Below are 23,819 nucleotides of genomic sequence, written 5' to 3' on the forward strand. Positions count from 1 at the left end.
AAAAAATAAAACAATGAAGATAAAAAAAACAACTGTTGCTTATGAAATTTATTAGAAAATAAAAAAAAAAACAATCACCATCTAAACAAATTATATAAATAATCAAACATAAATATCAGCAAAATACGATTACAGGCAAACCATTCAGCAGAGAAGAAGAGATTTAAGATGAACTTTAGCTCAACAGACAAAACAAGGACTAGCAGTACAGTGATCAAGAAAAACATTCAGTTTCAAATGTGCTCGTAAACAACCCCCTGAGGTTCGTGTGAAACCTGATCCATACACACAGTTCTGTGGCACTTTTAGGAACTTTCCAAAAACAATCACAGACACTCTGGACTGAAAGAAGAGGGAAATAAATCACTTTTACTTCCTCATTTTCATTGTCCTCCGACTCATCGGAAAAGATTACAATCTATCAGAGCAGAGGGAGGGATTATAATCTTGGCAGCGAGTCAGGCCGATGGGTGTTGCTTTACTAGAGCGGTGCAAAAAACACGAGAGTGAGAGGTAATTTGTAGAACACATACTGTAGGTAGCTTTAGAACTGCATTTACAAAATGGCAAAAAAAAAACAACCCAAAAAACTAATGATTTATTTTTCTTTTCATTAACATTTAAAACTATGTACAGAAATATGGAACTGTTCCCTCTGGGAGAAGACCAAAAATATCCCAGACTTTTTCTATTTTTTTTAAGTATTTTGTCAGTTTGTTGGTTTCACTGAAAACCCTGTGTTTTGTCTTTGTTTTTGCGATTGGAAAATACACACGGAGAAGAAACTTCAAAATTTACAAATGTATGGCTGTCGGACCTGGATGTTTTTAATAAGCTCTTCAGACTGGAAAGACAAGACGGAACGAAGCTCAAAGGAAGAAGTTCCCAGTTGTACCTGATAGATGAAGACACTTCACAGAAGCAGCAGAGATGGTCCAAAGTGGGCTCGCCGTGTTTGATGGCGTGATCCATTTGTGTCGGTCGGTTTGTGGACTCGGCCGTGACTTTTGATTTAGAAACACATTCCTCACAGTTTTTCACCTTTAACTTGGCAACAAGTACAAGGTCATTCGATTGGACGCGGTCAGTGAGTGAACAAAATACACACTGGTGAAGAAGGATGGACTCACACTACAGTCCGCAGATCTGTGAAATTATTGGTGTCATTTCAGTTGATATTTTAAATATTCGCTAACAGACGACCGTGTATTTTGTTTTGTAGCTTATCAAAGGGAACCATTTAGAACTTCCTCAAATTGTCACTTCAACACTGGGCCCCCCCAAAAAAAGCAACAACAGCACAGGCGTCACCGTGCGTCACAGTTTGTGTTTGTAGTGCAGGAATAGAACAAGTGCGTGCGTCTGGGTCTGTGTGAGGGTGCAGGTGGTTCAGTCGATCTGCTCTCACTTCTCCTCTGGTTACATTCTGTGGTGCCATAGTTTGAACACGTGTGTGCAGCAGAAGTTCTGGATCAGACCTCAGACCAACCGTGCCTTTCTGAGATCATCGGGCGCCGCCGCCGCTCTCCTCGCACCGTCGCCGAGCCTCAAGCCAGCCCCTGGTTTTGACCCCGGGTGAACCGTCCTCCAGTCCTGAGAAGGAGGAGGTCTGGAGGGGCGGACTCCAGACGAGGAGGCGGAGGAGGAGATGAAAGGAGCCGAGGCCTTGGATGTTTCAAACTGACAACTTGGTTCCACCACTGTATTTATGACTGAAAACGGAAAATGACAAGACAAAAAAACGTATTTATCAGAAATGTTCAGACACATCAGGTGCCAAAGCTTCTTATTACTTTTGACAGCCAAACAAAAGGTGTTAACTGAAAATGACCAAAGCATCAGAATAGAGAAGTAAAAATAATTTCCAGTAACACATTTGTGGAAGCGCCGCTGATGACACATAAGCTCCACTATATGTATTTCACATGTAATTTTACAGGAAATGATGAGTCATAACTGAAGTCACCACACGGCTGTTCAGGAGGTAGAAAGTTTACATCATAACACATCTGCATTAACTGTAATATATTTATAATATACAGTAAAATATCTGAAGAATACATTTTCAACATCCTGTTGAATCTCCTCCAAAAGGACTTTAAACCAGAAGCAGCAAAGAGATTTTCCATTTCCATTTCCCCTTACCCTCTAGTTGGCGCTGAACTCTCCTTAGTTCTTTCAGGATGGTAATGATTTCCTGAAATAAAAAAAAACAATAGTAAAATTAATTTGAATAAAATGTGAATTTAACAAAAAACTGTTCAAACGTCTTTACTGACCTTGTTGGACGTCTTGACAGCAGGGACGTCGGTGTCCAAATGAATATTTGCCTCCATTTGTTCCCAGATATCCTCCCTGTTCTGGAACAGAACCCTGGATGTGACAACATGTTCTGGAACAGAACCCTGGATGTGACGAGTGCAGAGGTTAAAATTATCGAGTCAAACTGTGAGCAGAGTTAAACTTTAGGTGTTTTATTGTATTGTTATGTTATTACTGACATAAACATACATATTTACACACACATATATACATCTATACACTAGGGATGTCTGATATTAACTTTTTGCCGATATGCAATATTTCAATATTGTCCAAACAATTAATTTTCGATTAAGGGACAGAATTAAAATACAATTGAGCCCCTGGTAATATTTACTTATTTGTCTGTAAAAACCACTGTAGGAGTTCCTGGCACCAGCATTCTGTATACAATCACCTGATTATTAAGATTAATAAAATGAGCTACAGTGCTGCCACCTAGTGACTAGAGGCTTGTTTACCGTTCATAATGTTCTGTGTTCATGTGTTATGAAGGAGTTAACAGTTACGGGAGTGGGAGTGAGGAGGTGAGGTGAGAGAGGGTGTGTGTATGAGGAAGAGAGAGTGTGGAGAGCGTGCGAGAGAGTGAGAGGAGGAAAAGGTGTTTTTGGAGAAGTTGGGTCGAAAGCAATAAAGGAGTTTAGAACGAGTTACTGCATTTGTGTTTCAATAAAAGTTCTTCAGAGCACTGAGGCATCTGATTGGTCTGTCTCCGGGGCATTAAACTACTACTAGCACACATCAGTTGGCGAAACTCACACATTGCATAATCGAGTTTTCATTGTCGGAGGAAAAACCGATAACGATTCTTACAGCTAGTGGAAAATATATCATCGGTCGGCCCGATATTATCACCGACAACCCCAATATATACACATTTTAGTCTTACTTTATTTTGTCAGAAAGTTGTTCCGTGTTTTCTCTGATGACTGTGATGATCTGGGTCACTGGGTTCAGCATCACATCGTCCACAGCGACCTGCAGAGTTCAACATGACTGATTGAGCCCACGGAGATTTAACCACCTTTGTTATTAAAGTAAAGTGTGTCAAACCTCGTCACTGCTCTGAACTTGCTGTTTGCGGTTCTGTTCCTGCTCACGTGAGCCCTGCTCAGGTTCTCTTGTGGGATTTGCCAGAACTCTTTGGTGATCTAAAACCAATTCTGGACTACGCTGCACAGACTGGGATAAAAAAAAATAAAAAAAGGAAACTAAAATAAAACAAATTAAATAAGATTGACCGGTGCAGCTGAACTACATAGAAAAATGTATGACATTCTTGACTCTTGATATAAACTTCAATATATTGACCTAAAATGTTCAGCTTTGTTATTTTTGACCAACGTTAGTCACTGCAGACTGACTCTTAGGTTTCTGAACTGGTGTAATTAATAAAGATTATAAAAAAAACATTAGAAATATAAACCTATTTAGTTAAAAATCTGTTACAATACTGTGCTTTTGACAGCTACCCAACCATCTAAGAATCCCAGGGGGCGCTGTTGGCCCCAGGAAAATTATCGAAAAAAAAAAGGCTTGAAAAACAACAGACAAAAAGTGTTTATCATGTTATAACAAAAAGAAACTACAGTTTGTGTCTGTGACTCAGTGAAAGACGTGATGCCTCTGTTATAGACACACCTGTTCATGAGACGTCAGTGTGGAGTCTAAAGCAGGGTTTTCTGCTGCGGGGATCTGTGGACCACCATCACCTCCATCACCTCCATCACCTCCATCACCAGCCACGTCATGGATCTCTCTGGCCAGAATAGCCAAATCTTTAGCAAGGTCTTGACTTAACCTAAAAAAAGAACAAATTAATGACAAATGTGAATGACAAAGATTATTTGGATATTATATATATACATATACATACATATATATATTTATATATGTATATAAATAAATATATATATATACACACACATATACACATACACATATATACACATATACATACATATATACATATACATATACACATACATATATATACACATATACACACACACACATGTGAGTGTATATAAATATATGTACATATTTGTGCAAATACAGTATATGCACAAAAATATATGCAGATATATACGCATATATAAATATATATACAAACATATTTCTACATATATTAATAAATACAGTATGTACATATACGATGTCTTAAAAATATTGTCTATTTTTTTTTTTTCAAACATACTCCTACCGTGCAATCTCAGCACTGTGACTAGACCAGTTAGGGAAGGCGCCCTTCCCGTGGCTCTCGTCCTCAGAGTCTCTGCCGCGGGGTTTTGGATGCAGGACGACCACCGGCTGGGCTCGAGCCGGGTTACGTGAGCTGTGGGAAGCTGGGGAAGGTTGGGAGCGTTTGGGTTTAGCAGTGGTCTGGTTTGAGTCGTACTCTTCGTCTGAGGTAGAGATATAGTCAGAGCCTTTCTGCCGCCTCCTGGAGCCTTGGTGTTATGAATTGATTTGAGATGGAAGAAGAGAGAAGAAAACAGAGGACAGGAGAATAGCATCAAAGAAACCAGGTAGGACTAACACCAGGTGTCATCCACAAAATTTCTCCCAGAAAAGGACAGATAATTTGCTCTAGAAGCCCACCTCTATCTAAAGCCAGTATTTTGACATTTATTGTAGAGAGGATGAGAACCAACCAATCAGATGTCAGTACCACAGAGTAAAAACAAGATTAAAAAAAAAGCACATCCACAGTATCCTCAAGGCAACGCTGTACCAAATAAGGTCAAATTGAATCATATGTACAGTGAAGCCAATGAGAACACTGAGGACGTGTTCATGAGAACATTTTTGTTTTGTGAGTGTGAGTATCATCATCGTTAGTCAAGAATCAGTTCAGGTTTTCACCAAATGTCACTCAGGTATATTTAGGTTCCAGGCTTTCACGCTGGCTCTGACTTTGAAAAAGGTTTTAAACAACTTAACTATGGTTTTTGACTTTGTCCTTGGTTCAAATGATCTCTTCCATCTACAAACTAAAATATGGTAATTCACCTCTACCATTAATCAGCAAGCAAAAAAACAAAGAGAAACGTCTTTTTTCATAATATTTCAAAATTAAAGTCAACATCCATTCAATATCTACAGCCTAATCCTTTTATGATGATGCGGAGGCCGGGAGCCAATCCCCACTGTCGTTCAAAATCCTTATCAGAAAGGCAACTTTGTTAGAATAAAACATGTAAAATCCTCATTATGTCTTAGCATTTTTAAGACTTTGAACGAAGAGAATTTAAACATTTTAATGACAAATAAAGTCTTAAATTTAAATGAAGAAATTCAAGTTTTAGGCTTTGAAAGTAATCGTTAAAAAAAAAAGCAAGGACTGAACCAGCAAAACTGCTGATCGTCTTGCTGTAAGGCGAGCCTGCAAACCGCTTACTCCAACCTGAGGCCCTTATTGTCTACAACACAAACTGAGACTGAGTTAAAAATGACTTAAGACGATTTAAAACCAACGCAGCTTAAAATAGGATTTGAGTTTACTATCTCACAAATCAGGCATGACCTGTAGGGAGCAGTGTTTTACTCACTTGCTGTGCTGCTGGTGTATTTTGCGCTGCTTGATCGTCCCCGAGTCACAGGTGTCTTGTTCAGCGCTGCCTTCTGTGGCCTCTCTCCAGTTTTGGGACCAGCGACGGAGGCTTTTCTATTGGAGCTGCCACCCGACTCTGTGCTGCGGTTGGAGAATCCGGTGCTCTTGCCTGCCCCCAGTGGGGCTGAATAGGACTCAGTGTCACTGGGTGTGTTGAATGAACTTGTCCTCTTACGAGGCATTGCCAGCAAATCCAGCCTGGACAGCTTCTTAGGTTCCTGGGGCTGCTTAGCCGAGACCCCGGCCACGTCCTGGGACAGCCTGTCAGTCTCGGTGCCCTCGTTGTCTGAAGCTTCTCCCAGGCGAGCACGACGCAGCATGGACGCCCTGGTGGGTCGTGGAGCTGACAAGCTGTTGGCACGGTTCAGAGCCTGGGACACTCTGGAGGGCCGGCCGTCCTCCTTCTGAAGAGGCACTGTGTATCTCTTGTGGGTTTGGTAGGTGTTGGACTCCTGATCAGAGTAGAGTAAACCGTGAGGGTCATCGCTCAGATCTGTGGAACCGCACTTCCCAACACTGCGTTTTAGTCCAACTGGCCTCCTGACAGTATCAGTCTTATTGGTGCTGTCGGCGCCCTGAGAACGGGGCCTTTCCAAAAACGTGGAATGAGGGTTTGAGTCCTGACTTGTTATACTGGCTGAAGACCTTTCCCTGCGGAGCCCACCGACAGAGGGTCTTTTTGTCAAGATGTTTGGCTTGACTTTATTGCTACGTTGGCTGACTGTGCTGGACGTATCCACATCGGACTCCGCAGAGGGAGAGTCCATCACTGGAGACGGACTGGTTCCTGATTGACCCGCTTGGATTTTGGCCTCCAGAACCGCCAAAACATCCTCGGTCTCCTTAAGGTAGGAGTGAGTGTCTTGACTTGAAGATTTCTGGAATAGTTCTACTTCTGGGTCCTTCTCAGCAGGCTGGCTGGAGATATTGGGCAACCTGGGGTTGCTGGGTCGCTCCGTGGTGAAGCTCTCCTGTCTGATTAACGGGACTGCAGCCTCTTTGTACTCTGGGTTCTTGGTTCTATCACCCAGGACAGGAGCAGAAGCACTGGGTTTTATTTTTCCAGAGTCTTCGTTACCTTTCAGTTTGGTCAGAGTGGCTGTTGAGAAAGTCTTACTAGCGTTTTTCTCATCTCTACGAGAACTGGATTTTAAAACTCCGCTTTCAGTCTTAGACTGCGACTTGTCGGACTCGATGTAGAACGATGTTGATTTGGCTGAAAGTCTGTGGTTATCATCTTTCGTAGCAGTCACTGCCTTACTCCGCTGCTCAATGATAGAGCCATCATCAGATTTGCTAGCGTCACTCAAGCTGTCAGGCTCTACGTCGTCCTGCACTGACAGCCGGTGGACGCCGTCCGGAGATGGACCTGTCACAGAGCTTTTCCTCTCTACGTTAAACGTTGAATGTGGGTCACACTGCACATGAATACTGGGAGCTGTGATGTCACTCTTGTCCACCACTGGTACCTGGGGGAGGATGCGTCTCACCCTTGAGTCCGCACTGTCGTTTTTTCCGCTGAGTGAGGCCTTGTGGGTAACTGTGGCCCGTGCTGAAACGAGTCAGATTTAATTTTATATTAATCATTCGTTTGACACAGTGAGGTATTCAGGTTTAGAAAGGTTTGTTGTTTTGTAGTTTTTTTATTATTATTTTTATTCCTATCTCCATTGCTTACCCTGTTTAAATGATAAACTCTGTCTCTAATGTTCAGCAGATCTAAAAACTAAAAAAAGATTTCAACTGCACATGAAATGTGTTTCATATAATATGAAGTACATCATGTTTTCAAATGTAAATTTTTAGATCTTTGATTTCTCAATATGTTTTATAACTTCTGTAATACTTAACAACTAGGTTTTGTTTATTAATAATTTCAATTTTTAGATCTTTGATTTCTCAATATATGTTTAATATGTTTTGAAACTAAGATCATGTTGCATTTGAATTAAAATATTTAATCATGCTGCTGTAATACTTAACCCCCAGTTTTTGTTTATTAATAATTTATATTTCTTGGAGCCTAAGATTTATGTGATTTTAGTTCAATTTTATGTATATTTTAAAAAACTGTCTTGCTGTTTTCTTCACTTGTTCTTTGTCACAAAGGAGGAGTTGATCCAAGTTACTTTGGTTAACAACGTATTATTAAAAAAATCACAAAGGAGGAGTTGATCCAAGTTACTTTGGTTAACAACGAATTAAGAAAAAAAAAAGTTGAAATACTAAAATGCTCCAGTAATTCAAGGCTCACCTGCTCCTGAAAGGTCCATCTGGGCTGACATGTCAAAGGTACCAGACAAGGAACTACCTTCTGTGAGGCCATCTGCTAAGCTGGCCCAGCAAGACATCCACTTGGGGGCGCCCTGTAAAACTGCATCTGATTCCAGCTGTTTGGAAAACAAAAACATTCCCCGTTATTAATAGACTTTAAACAGTGAAGATGAAACGTGTTAAAGAAAACTGGATATCATCCTGAGTAGTCAAGGGTGTTAATATGAAAAACAACAGCACACAAGTTGTTAATGGAACTCCTCACAAAACATGGTGTTTCCACAATGGTAATGGTAAAAGAGAAAAAAACAGCACCTGTAAGTTGTCAGGAAAGACTAGGAAACCACACGAAAGAGAAGAAAACAAATCACGGCAGTGGTGTGAGCTGATTTGTCAGTTTTCATATTAATGATTTCCTGATAAAAGCCTGTTACAGCTTGTTGATTTTTGTGTTAATGTGATTTACTGTTATGTCTGTTTATTGACCCCATCCTGAGCAGTAGGCTTTACCTCCACCACAGACTGTCCCTGCTCTGCAGCTGGCCTCACCTGACCACTGTTACTCTGCCTAGGCTGACCTCTGCCCTGAACAATAACAGGTCTAAATGCTGATGAGGTTTCTGCTTCAGTCTGGTCAGATCGCCCAAGGCGTTCAAAAACACCAAAGACCTGTCAGGGAAAAAGAGCATGGCAGGCAGACAATGGTTTGAATGGACAAGGTGGAGAAGACGATGTTCACTTTGCTCTGACTGAGAGGAACTTTCTCCATGGGACTCTGAAATACCCCTGAGGGATCCACCTCGAGGACCACGTACCTGGTCAATCTTGAACCTCGCCTCCTCCAGCTCTTTATCTTGAACATCTGCTTCAATAGTGTAAGTTCCAGCATCACTCAGACTGTCCTCCTCCTCACACCTGGAGCTGGGGACAGGGCTCTGCACTTCAGGGTCATGAGAAACCAGGGGCATCACAGGAGCCTTGAAGGGGATGGGTTTGTGAACTGGAGAAGAAGTCAAGGGCTGGTAAGGGACAGAAGGTGGAGGTGGACTGGACTGGCATTCCAACACAACCTCCGATTTTACTGTAGTAGACAAGTTTGTTTTCTTCTCCAGGCTGGCTGAAGAGGTTTCCCATTTCTGTTTGAGAAACTCTGCTGCATATTCCTGGGTAAACTTGGATCTTCGACCCACACTCCCAAAGGGCTTTACAGAGGCTGAAGAGCGAGAGGAAAAGCTTGTGTTGATATGTTCCTGCGTCTTCTCCCTACGTAACGAGCCAGCTCTTTGAGGACCAGGGGACGCACTCTCGCCCTTCAGGGGAATGGTGTATTTTTGCGTAGGGGGAACGGCGGAGGTCGGACTTCTCTTTGTCTTCTCCAGCTGAGCGTTGAGGGCTGAAGACTCAGGTGTGGTGGTGGTACTGTTCAAAGTCTGAGTGTGTTTCTTTCTGGGATTGTCTTCAAAGAATTCAATGACAAAGGCCTTGTTGGGCTCCACCTTGTCAACGGTGGACAGACCTTGTGCCTCTTCGGGAGGGTCAGGTGAAGGCTCTTTGGAGATCAGAGAGGTCAGCCGTTGTGAAGTAAGGTTTCTCAGCTGTTGTGGAGATACCTGAAGTTCAGATTGATGGTAAACATTCCCGTTGATTGATGAATCAACCGAGTCCTTGTGGGTACATTCTTCATTTGCTGATAATGAAAGAAGAACATGTTTAATTTCAGTTCAAAAGACTAACGGCAGTAGCAGCTGCAGCAGGTCGCTGCCACTGTTTAAGAATTTTTCTTGTCAATGTACGATCTGTGAAATATGAATGAACTGAGACAGGATTATGGACAGCAGTGTAGCTATGTCCAAAATGAAACCAACTTCAACAGAGAAGGAAGTTGACAGCAGCGACAGGGTAGAGCGTTAGTGTGTAAAAACTCACCCCTGCTGGTCTTTAAACCGGACGGGTCACTCATGGTGCTGTACACGTCTTCAGACTGTGACCTTCTCCTCATCATACTGGCATTGCTCTGGACCAGCCAATCAGCAACTTTGCTTTGCACTGACATCACTTCTGTGGGTGTGGTGGCGACCTCGGTTGGGGGCGGCTTTCGCTGCTGGCGGAAGGAAAACTTAGTGACGTGGTCCTTGATTTTCATTTTCCCTGGTGTGCATTCATCAAACTCGATGGTGAAGGAGGCGTGACTCTGGACCACCGGAGGCGTCGGGGTGGAGGGGACACACTCGGTGACATCCGAGGTGTCCTTTGTTGGAACCTCGTGGACTTGAGATTGTGATTCTGTCTTCTTGGGAGATCGATGCTGAAACTCCTTCGTTGGAATCTCAAAGTAACTGGGCTCCCGGCGGTACGAGAAGATGGACTTGGCTTGACTGTCGGACAGGGAGCCGCTGACCTCGTATTTGGAAGTCTCATGACTGTATTCTGTGACCAAAAGCAAAAACAGTTAGAAGTTGTTGTATGAATAAATTAATTTGAATAAACCAAAACAATAAGGGAAGTTACTGAATTATTACGTTTTAAATCGACTTCTCCCATAGCCCCTATCACAGAGCTACTGTGTGACTGATAATTGAAATTGAACTCGTAGACAGTTCAGTCTTACATGTTGAAATAGCAGAAGTAAATATCAAATGACCAAAAATAGTATGATAAAAACAAATTTTTATCTGGAATTTTAGTTAAAAAAAACAAACAATAAAATACACAACAATAACTATATTTGTAAAATATAATTAAAATACTATCAATGTTCATATTGTTACAGCTTCCATTTGGATCTCTGAAAAACTACAAACATTGTCCAAAATGTTACAGTTGTTAGAATAAAAAAAAAATCAAAAGACAGGTGTGTTGTGTTGGTGACATTTGAGTTTGGCATTAAGAGCTCAGAGCGGTGGGTAAATAAGCAGAAATAATCACTTTCAACCATGACATCTGAGGCCAACACACACACACGCACACCCACACACGCAGTGGAGATTACACACACACACACACACCCACACACGCAGTGGAGATTAGAGGATCGTAATCTATCATGAGGCAGACAGCTACTGCCCTGGCACAGCCTGGCTAACGCTTCACAACTGGCAGCCAGAACCCTGTCTTAATTTTCACACCATCACTCTCTCACTCTCTTGATCGATTATTTTTTATTAACAGTTAACATGCCAATATTTGTTTTTATTTCTCTAGCGATTACAAATGTAGATCTCTCTGTTCTGATTTTAGTAACCTGATGTTCTGCATGTAACATCATCATGTGTTTACCATGCTGACAGTTTTCCTAGATTTAAATAATAATAATAAAAACTGAATAAATTGTCGTGCCTATAGTATCGCAATATATCGCATCATTGTCTCTGTATTGTGATACATGTCATATCGCCAGATTCTTGCTAATACACACACCTACATTAAAATGTGTGAGATTATCTGAAATAACTTTGTATAAAACAATATTAGGAGATAAGTGACTACTGTGAGAAGATCAGACAGATCTGGGTTTTCTCACCTGGAGATTCCTGATGTGCTGATTTTCCAAGGCCGCTGTGGTTCGTGCTGGCTGAATCCTCGTCCTCCCCCCACCACGAAGGCTGGCCGTAGAGAGGAGTGGGCTTGGATATTGGAGAATCTGTTGATGCTGTCAGAACAACGGCAGTGACAAAGCATTCAGTGGGTGGAGGGACAAATATGGGGAATTAATTCATTTCTGCAGCCTTGCTCATAAATATATCACATGCAAACGTATCCCCACACATTAGAGATTAGTGATGCACAGACTGTGATACTGTCAACCACACAAAGAACCAGATTATAATCCTCCTGGTCAGCATTCACACAAGATAATTCTTACTTCAACTGAAATAAATCAGGATTAAAAATAAATAAAAAATCAACACTGCTTTTCAAAAGTGAGTACCAGTGCAGTAAATACTGCCCTCTACTGTTGACTCTGGTATATACAGTACTGTAATACTACATGCAGAGGTTCAACCACTACATGAGAGCTTGTTTCCTCCAGTGAAACGGGGTTGAAACAAAACCGGCCCCCCCCCCCCGATATCAACCTGTCTATTCGTCCTGTATCAGTTCATCTAGAGCTGCGGTTGGTCAGGCTGACGTCTGGGTTACACAAGCCCTGTGGAGTTTAATATGGAGGCTTCACAATCCTGACGACCAGTAACACTCCACCGCTGTTGCCTTGGACACAAACAATAAGTGGTCCACACAGGCAGAGAACCAGACAGACTGAAGGGCATGTGGACAGTTCCTGTCCCGAACCAATCAACTGCCTGAAGTGTGGCTGACGAAAACATATTGATGATATTGATATTTTTATTATAATTTTAAAAAGAATAATAATTAGTTGAAAAAATATTTTTCTCAATTACTAGACATTCCAGGCGACCCCTAATGGGGTCACGACCCCCAGGTTAAAAAACACAACTTGTTACAACTTAAATGGCCTCAAAATTACGATGTGAAAGATCTCGACTGTTTAGCAAAACATATTTATATATATATTTATTTAAAAATCTGCAAATTCTGCTGATTTATTTGTTTTGTAACGGGTAAATGAATCCGGTTATTTCCTGGCCATTGGTTAAATACTGACTAGCACTAGATCCTGTTAGAGCAAGAACTGACTGAGGCTGGTGAGCTCAGCTGTCTGATTGGATGTAATCCATATCCTGTTCAGCTGCAGGGAAAAAAAACAAAAGCACAAAGGATTGGACACACACACACACACACACACACACACTGTGAACACATGTTACACACACACACACCCACACACACTGTGAACACACACATGTAAAAGGTGGAGTTTTTTTTAGGAGGACATTCTACTGAAACAGTAAATTTCGTTTTAAAAAAAAGTGTTTTCACTTCTTTCTAATGCCAGGTGTAAACGTTAAAGTGACATTTCAACAGTTTTTGTTCAAGTAGGCTCAGACTAATTGTTCTAGTCCCACTGCATGCTCACTGTAGTGTCTATGTCTATGACTGATATGAACCGAGGTCAACTTCAGGCATCAGTTCAAAGTTTCTTCTCTGAGTCCACAGGCAATTTCAGACGAGAAAGCATTAAAATTGCTAAATCAACAACAGCTGGAGCAGTGAATGGGCTCCATTGACACAGTTCTCCTCTCAAACTGACAATTCTCTGACTGTTCTGGGCAAAGTGTAAAACAGGATTCACTCCATGCAGCTCAGTGCAGGAGCAGAGTGAGAGTAAATGGAAAAATACTGTAAGCAGCAGCAAATCCAGCAGCTTCACAGAGAGACCTTGGACAGTGTAAAAGACAACAACTTTTTAAATCATCCATTAACACATTCTTTCTAACAAATGTTTCTACTTTGTCTAGACACTCACGCTGAATCAGCAACTCACACACACCAGCCCTCGTCAGTAAACAGACGAGGCTGACAGAGATAAGAACGTTTGGCCGAATCATCTGAACTCTCGGCTTGTTTAGCAGCTTGTATATCAAGTTTGAGAAGTCGAGACCTTTTCTTACTCAATCTGGCCTAAAGGCTCATAGTTTACACACAAACCTAAACTCAATGAAGGGAAGGTCTTCATGGAACCAGCTGAGGTCCGACTATCAAATGACATTCAGCCAAACTCACATCAGACCAGCAAAGACCTCTTTTTCCTCTTTCCTCCTCTGTGAACAGAATATTCAAATTCACCCGAGTCAAATGGTTTCCTCTCATACTCCTGTTGTCTATAATCCTGCTATGACTCAGTACAGTACGTGGGCAGGTTAGGTGGAGCTGTTTACCCGTCAGTGAGTGGGCTTTTCGCTCAGACCTGTCCTGCAGTTTGATGCTGGACAGGGAGTCTTTGCTTTTCTCTGAACTCTGCAGCTGCTCCTGTTTTTCTCTGGTCTTTGGCTCCTGGGTTTTGACACCGAGCTGTAATTGGCTGGTGTACTTCTCATGCTGCAGACAGAGACAAAAGGGAAGCAGGATGTGAGATAATTTATGAAAACAATTGGTACAGATGTCCGACCTATGACCCAAAGCACAATCCCACAGAGTGGCAACGACACGGGAGTCAAGCTTGAACTTTTCATATTTAATCTGTGAGAAACAAACGTCAGGAATGAAACGTCGATTAATTTGTTAAGCTAATTAACTACATAGTTGATACACATTAGGGGTGTAAGAAAATATCAATACACTGATATATTGATATAGCGATATTTCTTTTCACAATATCGTATTGATATTTCACAGCACTGTACCGATATTTTTATTACCGTATATTCAGGACTATAAGTCACTCCGGAGTACACGAGTGCCCTCTAGCAGCTGTCAGTGTGAAAATAACCAACATGTAAATATTCAGTGGCACAGGAGTAGCAGACACTAGTAAACAAGCCTAGAGCGCCCCCTAGTGGATGTGAGTGTGAAAAAACAAACATGCGAAATGGTTTAAATGTAACGCAATATCTAATAATGCCGTGAATATTTGCATGTTAACTGCAAATTAAAAAAAAATAGAATAGAATATCATACAGTATCATGAAACAAAATATTGTGATATTTGAGTGTATTGATATTTTCCTACACCCCTAATAAACATAATTTATTAACAAGTATAAACGTAATTCCTTGACAAACCTAAAGAGACACAGCTGTTATTGCGTACTGTATTTAAAATATATATCTATATATTTGACTTACTTTAAGAGCCTCCTCTGGGACCTTGTGTTGACTCCTCTCCAGGGTGTAAACATGAGCATGTGCCAACGGAGTTAAAGCTCGTAATTTACTGATGTACATCTTTTAACTTTATCTTTACTTGATGAGAAAAATGTTGATTTTCGGAACTAAAAGTGAGTTGAGTTCAACAGGCTCTTATCTTCAGTGACTATGCCTTGATTTAAACAGCATCACACGCCTAAACAACAAGTACGTCTGTACGTGTGTATCTGTGTGCATCTGTGTGTGTATGTTCACAAACAAAATGAAAACCAAACTGCTGAGAAGTTTCAACTCCTGTTTTTTTCTTTTCTAAACTGCGTTTTTCATTTTACCTCTGGGATTCAAAGGTCGAAGGTGATAATCTGTCCACAACAGGCTATAATCCTAAACCCCCACTGAAGCCCCTAGGAGGATTAACATGCCAACGAGAAACAGCAGTGCAGGAAAATGAGGCTAAAAATGACCGAGTTGAACAATAAGTGAGCACTGCTTCATTTCAGCCTGAGCTGAAAGCTGCACTCACTACTGTACGTGACATAAATCACACTGGAGTAATGGCGGTCATGTGACTAAAGTGTGAGTGAGAAATAAAGAAAAGGATATCATAACCGAAGCGGACCACATCTGAGAGCTTCAGGGTGATGTACGTCTGGTCGGGGATTCTCAGATCATTGACAAACGTCTGCAAAAAAACAAAAAAAAAAAGGATGTTAATGCCTAAAAGAGTCTTCCGTTGATCAGTTAAGCTAAAGTGAAAACTAACAGAGACAGAAAAAATGCGTATATAGCACATATGATACATTTATATACAATATAAAACAATACAATGTGATACGATAAAACGCGATACATCAATGTACAGTACATTATGATACGATTCAATACAATTTAATATGATACAATGCGTGCGGTACCGCACCACATTATATCTCATATCATATGATATGATTTTGTACTTGGGCAGCTCAAGAGGACAAAGTCCTGGTTCTTCCTTCATGTCTGTGATGCACCAGACGCTGGGAGACAAATGTGGACTGCAGGAAGGCCAAATAAACCCCACAGAAGTCAATGTGCCAAATCCTGCTCTTTGTCCTTTTGTTGGTTAAATAGAGAATTGAATGAATTATCAAACTTTTTTGTGACGTCTACCAACTGTAAATGGAGGTAATGTCACACATTTGTAGAGCAGAGAACGAAAGAACAGACCCTTCCTGTCTTGGCAGAGAGCAGATAATTAGAGGAGAAAACCGCAGTCATGTTGGACTCCAGCTACAGGTCTTTGCTCTGTTCTGCTCTGATTAGTTTGGCTGCAGTAACCGATGCCAAAAGCAACAGTGTTTGAGAACAATGAACAGTTTCTCCCACCGCTCCACTCTGGGCTTTACTGGCATAATGTGCAATGAGGTGGCAACACAGAGGGGTGAAAGGAGGGAGTGTGGAGGAATGTGGGGGAGACACAAAAAAAAGGATCCTGACTGGACAGGAAAATCCAGTACAGTGATCACCGCTGTGTAACCTGTCTGAAACAGAGTAAAGAGTGTTTTTTTTTTTTTTTAATTTATAATTTTTGCTCACCCCGTTCAAACTGCCCAGGTCCTTCACCATGTGCTCGTCTGATTTTTGGTCGTAGTTGATCACAGCATGCTGTTTGTCCACGCTCCGACTCTGCCACATAAGAAAAGCAACAGACATTAGAAGTGAAAGGTTAGTTATTTACTCAAGGTGGCGCTGGACTCCCATTTGCCATAAAAACAAGGGTTGGAAATTTAATTTTAAAACATTTACGACTACTTTTGTGCAAAAGAAAAGTCTTTGCATTCTTTAAGCACCACACATTACACAGTGATTTAATCAACATGTTGCATCACCATGTGATGCACAATAAGGGCCACAATAACTGGTTCCTATGTGACATGTATGTGATCACACATTCATGTCTATTTCTGAGTGAGTGAACTGAGAAAAATAAAATTGCAAATTACAAAAAAATCCACAAATTAAAGCACATTTACAGTGTACAGGGGAAAAATTCAAAAAAAGCTATAAAAGTAGCTTTGGCAGAAGTGTTTTAAGTTCGTACTCTGGTCAATAAAATTGATACCTAAACACAAAACCGATAAACTGAGATCAGTTACTAAGGCTACAGAAGAAACACAACACAAGAGTTTGGTGATAAATTATATTAAAAAGTAAAACTTATTTCCCTTTCAGCTTGGGTTTTCTACAGCTCAGGTGATTAGTCAGAATAATTAAAAAAAAACATTTCAAAAATGCTTTCGTCAACTGTGCGTGAAGTGAGTCTTCACAACGACGCCCTGCTCTGCTCATTAGATGATCTGGGCCGCCCTGTGACCACAGTCGTACATCGTGAACACAACCACTGTGGTCGACCCTGGGGTTTGTCCTGTAGATGTGTATACTGTCAGTGTTCAATGTAATCAATGTTCTTCCTGTAGATGTGTATACTGTCAGTGTTTAATCAATGAACCTGGACAGAACGTGAAAATCGTTTTAGGTGAAAAGAGTAAATCTATCAAATTAAACTGATTGACATTCTGCCACTTGAAAACCTGTGCATTTGTTATGTTACACTGTGGGAATCAACAAGAAAACACCATGGAGCTCCAGATACAACAAGGACAGAGAGATTATTAGTTATGGAAACAGAGCCAGTGTAAAACTAAAGTTGTCATGGAAAACCCAAACACTTAATTTGAGGCCTTTAGCTATGCCATTTGATACGACTGACTCCCACACAACCTCGGCTTTTCATGCCAAACTGCCTTCTCTCGTTACGGACTTCTAACTTTGGTTTCAATAATCAGAAACCATGAAAATAATCAGAGCCATGAGCAGAGGTATAAATCTGAAGATTCAACGGCTGAAGGCCACTCAGAGTAGAATCTGACTGAGGGCCAAGTCAGGAAACAGGCCTGATGGGAATCAGCTCTGCGTCGTTTCAAACTTTGAGCCGAGGTTTTCTCCTGAATGTGGCGACACCTAAATGAGGACAACTTTTCAATCGAGGAGACCGCTGCGGTTGGCAGAGACTTTCTGAACATCACTAACTGAGTCATGAAAATGTAAACAAGTGTTTCTGTGGCAACATTCCTCTGTCACTGGTCTAAATACAGAGAGGCAATTTTACCACAAAGAAACGGCTCTGCTGTCGGAGACGACACATGGAGGAAACATCACAGGCTAACATCGACTTTGACGTTGCTGCTGTCTGGGGCAACTCTGTGTGAAGACACTGTCACCTGGTTACACACATGCAGTGTGGAAAAGTGTCCTTGAGCTGGTTCTGTCACAAATCAGTCAGTGTGTTTCACACACAGTTAAACAGATCAAACCTCAACTGTTTAAATGGGTTAACGTCCAATGACAGGGGCTGAACTAGAACAGCCACAGATTATTAACAGAAATACGAGCAACTTCACTATAAAACGTTGTTCCTTGGCCCCCAAACAACATTCTGGCCCAGAACCCCCTTTTGCAACCACATTTTCTTACTTTTATACACTATTTAATGATTATTAAATTTGTTTATCGTAATAAAACTATTAACAAAAGTAAGAGTTTTCAGCAGTGCATTTTGTGCTAGGTAGCTACATGCTAGTTTGAGCAACAGAGCAGCAGGATAACAGGCGCAAACAGATTATGTCATTGTCATGCTGAAGTGCTGTCACACAAGGTGTGTTCATGTACCACAGGGATCTTGAGAATTGTGGCAGTCTGTGTGTTTAGGACAAATTATTTAAAAAAATATAGAATAAACAATTATTAGCTTCTTTTTTGAATTTCTTCCTGCCACAGCCCCTACTTTGAAAACCACCGTGGAGACCTCCATTGACCATGATGGTATTGGTCGATTTATGTCAGCTGTTGTCAAGTAAGCTAATGATGAGTAATATAATATATATTTAGTAATATAATACAACAATACCTATAACGTTTGCGTAGTACTGCAGTTCAACAACAACTACTTCTACTGTAACATGCTTCATGTATCAACTCTTTAACAAGTGAGATGAACAGCTATCAAAATCAGTACAGCAGGTTTCATAATGGAACTGCAACGTGAGTCAGGAGTTGAGTCTCCTTACTGTAAACACCAGGACAGTTAGGCAACAACTGAACATGAAGAACGAGGCTCAGACCACAGCCTTATTATCTAATCAGGCAGCTTATCCAGCCTGAGTCCAACTAAGAACTTTTTATGAAGCAGTTTCATTCAGAAAGACCTGGTTTGGACCCCGTCATGAAGCAGCTTTCAGAGTGGAGCTCAGATTTACTGTACACTTGTTCAGAGAACACATAATCCTGCCTGGGATCAGATCTGGACCTGCTGCTCCATATTAGATAGTGGACCGGGACCCATTATCCTAATCAGTATTGTACCAGTTCACCTCACTGTGCAAATGGATCCTGATCCAAACCTTCTGTGGCATTAAAGGTTTGATGTTGAAATCCAAGTACAACATTGGTGGAACATGTGAGGATGTGCAGTATTTTATGTACACCAGTAGAACAACATTATCTGGAGACAGCTTCCTCACACACTCCCTCATTAGCGCGTACCTGCAGCATTAGTTCGCAGTCATCACGACCCACAAAGATCATCTCCCGGGGCAACCTGTGGCGGGTGCCAGAGCTGCTGACCAGGAACCATGACGTCACACTCATGTTGGAGCCACGAGTCAGGACCTTCTTTGCATCCTGTGAAAAAGATATCAGATTAAAAAAAATCGTTTTACCTTGTGACGTTCTTTGCATCCTGTGAAAAAGATATCATTTAAAAAAAAAAATTTTTACTTTGTGACATACATGTGAAAAGTTAGCACTGAATGGGCACGTTAAAAAAACTGAATGACATTTTTGAACGACGCTGTGTGTCATAAGATTCTTTGCTTTCTGGAATGTTCTTAGACTCCACTGACACAGTGTTTTGTTTTGTTTCTTTTACACAGAGTCATGAGAGGTTCACAGATCAAAGTAAAGCCTGAACTTTTGTTCTTGGTTCAACCAGGAGATCACAGATGGGAAGTCATCATGTCATCACCGTTAGACCTGTTCAACAAATGACTTCAGGTCTCGTAATACAAGAGAATATCAACACGAAACATCGTTTTCAAGACAATTCTATAAAATGTTGTTACATTATTTTCTAATTTCTTGTAACTTGAAATTCAAAAACTTCTTGTAACTAGTGCAAAAGTGTAACTAGTAAAATTGACCCTTTTTTTTTGTTTTCTTTTTTTTTTTGGACTGTCTTGCTTATTCTCGGGACATAATTCCAACCTTTTTATACACGTTTTTATACAATGTCTTACAAATAATATTTTGTGTTATTGGACTGAAATGCAAATACATGTGTTAGAGTGCAGTGCACCTGTATGGATCTTAATTATATTCTTAAGTATCATAGGTGCAGCAGTTAGCCCAGGGGTATTTTTCCATTATCAGGTCTATCTCCTCTTGGAACATGTTTGGAAAAACCTGTTCAAGGCCCCCACATGTCACTTTGTCTTAAGACCTGTTCAAGGCCCCCACATGTCACTTAAAAAAATGTCTTAAAAAAAACCATCAGACTGCATTGTACCATGTAACAGTCCTGGGGTGAATTACTTTTAATAAACACATATATTGACTTAAAAAAACACCAAGACAAGCAACTGGTGATAAGATTATATTTTAAACTTTTTTTTTACCAAGCACCTGAGGCTTAAAATGCCCTCTTGAAGAGCATTATGTGAGACACCTGGCTTGTGTCAGCTCAGCTCACTGAGATCAGGACAGTAAGTGAGTCCATGACTGAAAAGCTGACTGATAATATTGACAAATGGACTGTGACTGTACTTGGATTGGAGACTGATCAGTTTTGATGAGGTCAAGGGCTTAGAATAGAATAGAATAGAATAGAATAGAATAGAATAGCCTGTATTGTCATTGTAACACAGGGGAAATTGAAGGTGCTCCCAGAACATAAGAAAAAAGAAAAAAGGAACTATTTATACACAACAATACATACAGAAAAACAAGCCTTGTAGTGTAAACTGTAAAAAAAAAAGTAAGTAGTGCAAGTTGAACGGTAGCAGAACAGAGTACATATACATTATAAATATAGAAGAATATGAACTGCAGATTGGCTTCACTAAAGTTCTGAGAGACACTCTCAATATATTATGAATCCCAATGTCAACATAGCCTAAATCTTTCAACATTTTCTCACATTACTAAATCAATCATTTGGTCACAAATAAAAACAAGTGTGAAACACGTTTTTGGTGAAACCATCACTCATCGTGATTAATCCACAGCTGCTCTAGGATTAATCCGATTAAACTATTTAATCGTTTGACAACCCCTAACATATCAAATAAATAATACAATAATATAACAATCAAATATGATATAGTATAATATACACGCATCTGTGTGCGTTCTTTAGGGTGCGTGAGGCATACAATAAATATAATAGTTGGTTTATATGGACATATACGACTAAAATGGACCTGCACAACAATAATACATAAAGTAATGACTGTTAATTTAACCCAGTAATGCACAGGAAACGTCAGTTGCTAATAAGCCTTTTTTTGTAGTTAATCAGTGTTCGTTTTATTCACCTGCTGCTCCGCAGTGGCGGGTTTCACTGTAGTTAACCAAAAATTCCAGGGCTCGGCGTGTTAAAATTCCTGTAACCATGGCTTACTAACCACTGACATGATAAACACTGGCTGACTAAACACTGACAGCAACGAAATAAATGTCGAAATGAACAGTAATTTCTGTTTAACGTGGCGCCAATGTATAGTGTCTGTTGGAGTCTGTGCTAACGACGTACATGGAGTGTGGCGGTGACAGCGACATTGTTGTTAAGCTAACGTGTCTGTGTCCCCGTTTCTAGACCTAAACACCAGCTTCTATCTCGGTGACATGGTGAAAACAGAGTCGTTACCTTTAACGCCTTCTCCGCTTTGCTCTTGAATGAAGCCAGTGTTTAACGTCCGGACGACCGGCAAGATGAGCCAGGATGAGGGTCAGACAGGTAAGATTGGGCAGGTAAATGTCGGTCACACCCTCTGCTTCTGTTCGAAATGACAGTAACCTGAGTGAAACTCTGCTGCTGCTGGCTCCTCCCACTCTGTGACGTACACTCAGGGGTACGCATGAACAGGCTCTTGCAGAGAGTAAATCGAGACGAAGAGCTCTCACTCTGACTCATTTTACCAAAACAATCATAAGCGGCTACCAGAAATCTATATTATACAATAAAAATACGGAACTATATTTTACTATATAAAAGAGAGATTTATATAAACAGTACATCGAGTCGTTGATGCTGAAGTATTCTACATTCTAAAATACTGTGGGATTCTTTTCATCAAATAACTAGTGGATTTAAATCTTGTTTATGCTTTTTCGATGAGCTAAAAAACGCAACGACACATATCTATCATATAGTAATGAATACAATTAAAATGAGTTAGAAATGGTAACATAAATCAATAAATAAATCTCACAATTTGTCTTTACATCCATTATTATAACAACGTTTTTGTCGTTTCATCCATTGGGTCTCTGGATTCTAACTCGTAGTGAAACATCTGTTTTGATACAATCTCCCTCCGTGTCACTGAATTTTGTTTTTCCTGATTTTCACGTTGCGGTCGTCACTGTGGAAAATCCTGCTAAAAGGCAAGGGAAAAAATAATTATACTAGTTTGTCATTTGGTTAAATATTTGTTTTCACGTATGTCAAGAAATAGAAACTGGTTCAAAGTTGTTTTTTTACAGGAGTATTCCCATTTCAGTCAAATACTTTAGTATCTAGGCGATTATATACGCAGAAACCGGTGAGTGCATATGTTAAATTTATGGCATTTATATATGTGCACGCTTTCTTTTTTTTCTTCTTTTTTTACATTATTTTAACAGCTTTGTTATCCCGCATGTAACCTTTCAGCTATACATGTTCACTCACACATGGAACACTGGAGGGCGCTCTTGTCCTAATTATTCAGTGTGCCTTTCCAACGCAACAATGTGGGCATCTGTGTCCTACACTGCTTTGTTTTTTGGCGTTGGTATATACAGTACATATATATATAGATTTATTTATTTATTTTTCACGATCAACATGAAAAATAAATCATGTATATAGTAAGTATTATTATTAGCAAAGTTTTACAGCCTTTTGCTCAAAAGCAGTTTAAAAAAGTAGGCAACTGGACTCACCTCAAGTAAATTGAAGGCTCGTCTTACAGCTGTACTTACAGTTGGTAATATGAGATTTCTTCTTTCTTCCTCTTAAAACTTGTAACAAATATTTAAAAATTTAAAAGAAGGTGCATGACATAATGGATCCATGTTAGGATTTATGGCTTTGTGCTTTAAAAAAAACCTTATTTAGTACTGACTTTACATAAAGAGTAAGGCTGTGCCTTGTTCTTTTCTTGGCTGCACCCATCTGCCACTCTGACTGCACGCCCCTGCTGACATCATATAAGTCCTGAATCTAAAAAAATATGGCTGTTTCACTTTAAACAATATAATTATATATAATAAATTAAATATTAAATAATTATAAATAGTAAATCCCTTAAACCTTGGTTTTTAGAAATAAATAAACTTTGTAAACTTTGTTATATTTTTGGCCTATCCTGTAGAAAAAAAATCCCATTCAAAGAGCAGGAGCTGTAGCTCCAGCTCAGCCACGTAGGCCGTGTCACGGGCAGTGAAGCTGGAGTCAGGTGAGCGACGCTCGTCAGCTGAACACAACACAGTGCCAACGCCCCTCCCACTGTGTGGCTCTCTACATTACCGCTTGCCCAGAGACACACTGTGAACACTGGCTGTCAACATCTGCTCCAGAGACTGA

At 40.4% G+C, this 23,819-nt stretch overlaps 1 protein-coding gene across 3 annotated transcripts; it reads right to left on the reverse strand.

Annotated features, from left to right (window-relative positions):
- Nucleotides 1-33: 33 nt before the first annotated feature.
- Nucleotides 34-22,096, reverse strand: cep170ba (centrosomal protein 170Ba). Of its 3 annotated transcripts, none has more exons than XM_008324004.3 (19): nt 21,897-22,096; nt 19,517-19,654; nt 16,511-16,600; nt 15,539-15,617; nt 14,915-14,973; nt 14,008-14,167; nt 11,730-11,858; nt 10,136-10,636; nt 9,025-9,896; nt 8,759-8,878; nt 8,190-8,325; nt 5,874-7,487; nt 4,526-4,772; nt 3,964-4,123; nt 3,376-3,504; nt 3,212-3,300; nt 2,280-2,373; nt 2,146-2,197; nt 34-1,712 (listed from the first exon to the last, which is right to left on the reverse strand). In XM_008324004.3, exons 2-19 carry the CDS (start codon nt 19,619-19,621, stop codon nt 1,480-1,482), a joined length of 4,869 nt encoding a protein of 1,622 aa, XP_008322226.1. In that variant the 5' UTR covers nt 19,622-19,654; nt 21,897-22,096; the 3' UTR covers nt 34-1,479. The 3 variants fall into 3 exon arrangements, with proteins under 3 accessions (XP_008322226.1, XP_008322143.1, XP_008322300.1); XM_008323921.3 differs by having other exon boundaries at nt 8,720-8,878; XM_008324078.3 differs by lacking the exon at nt 8,759-8,878 and having other exon boundaries at nt 21,897-22,095.
- Nucleotides 22,097-23,819: the final 1,723 nt, after the last annotated feature.

The sequence above is a fragment of the Cynoglossus semilaevis genome, chromosome 1 (assembly GCF_000523025.1).
Source record: "Cynoglossus semilaevis isolate Cse_v1.0 chromosome 1, Cse_v1.0, whole genome shotgun sequence".
Taxonomy (NCBI): domain Eukaryota; kingdom Metazoa; phylum Chordata; class Actinopteri; order Pleuronectiformes; family Cynoglossidae; genus Cynoglossus; species Cynoglossus semilaevis.

Excerpts from the sequence above, each read along its gene's own strand:
- cep170ba (XM_008323921.3), bottom strand. The coding sequence starts at position 19,621 with ATGAGTGTGACGTCATGGTTCCTGGTCAGCAGCTCTGGCACCCGCCAC. Across the intron at positions 10,637-11,729 it reads AGCACATCAGGAATCTCCAG|AATACAGTCATGAGACTTCC; the intron begins GTGAGAAAACCC and ends TTTTGGTCACAG. Across the intron at positions 2,198-2,279 it reads CTGTCAAGACGTCCAACAAG|GAAATCATTACCATCCTGAA; the intron begins GTCAGTAAAGAC and ends TTTTTATTTCAG.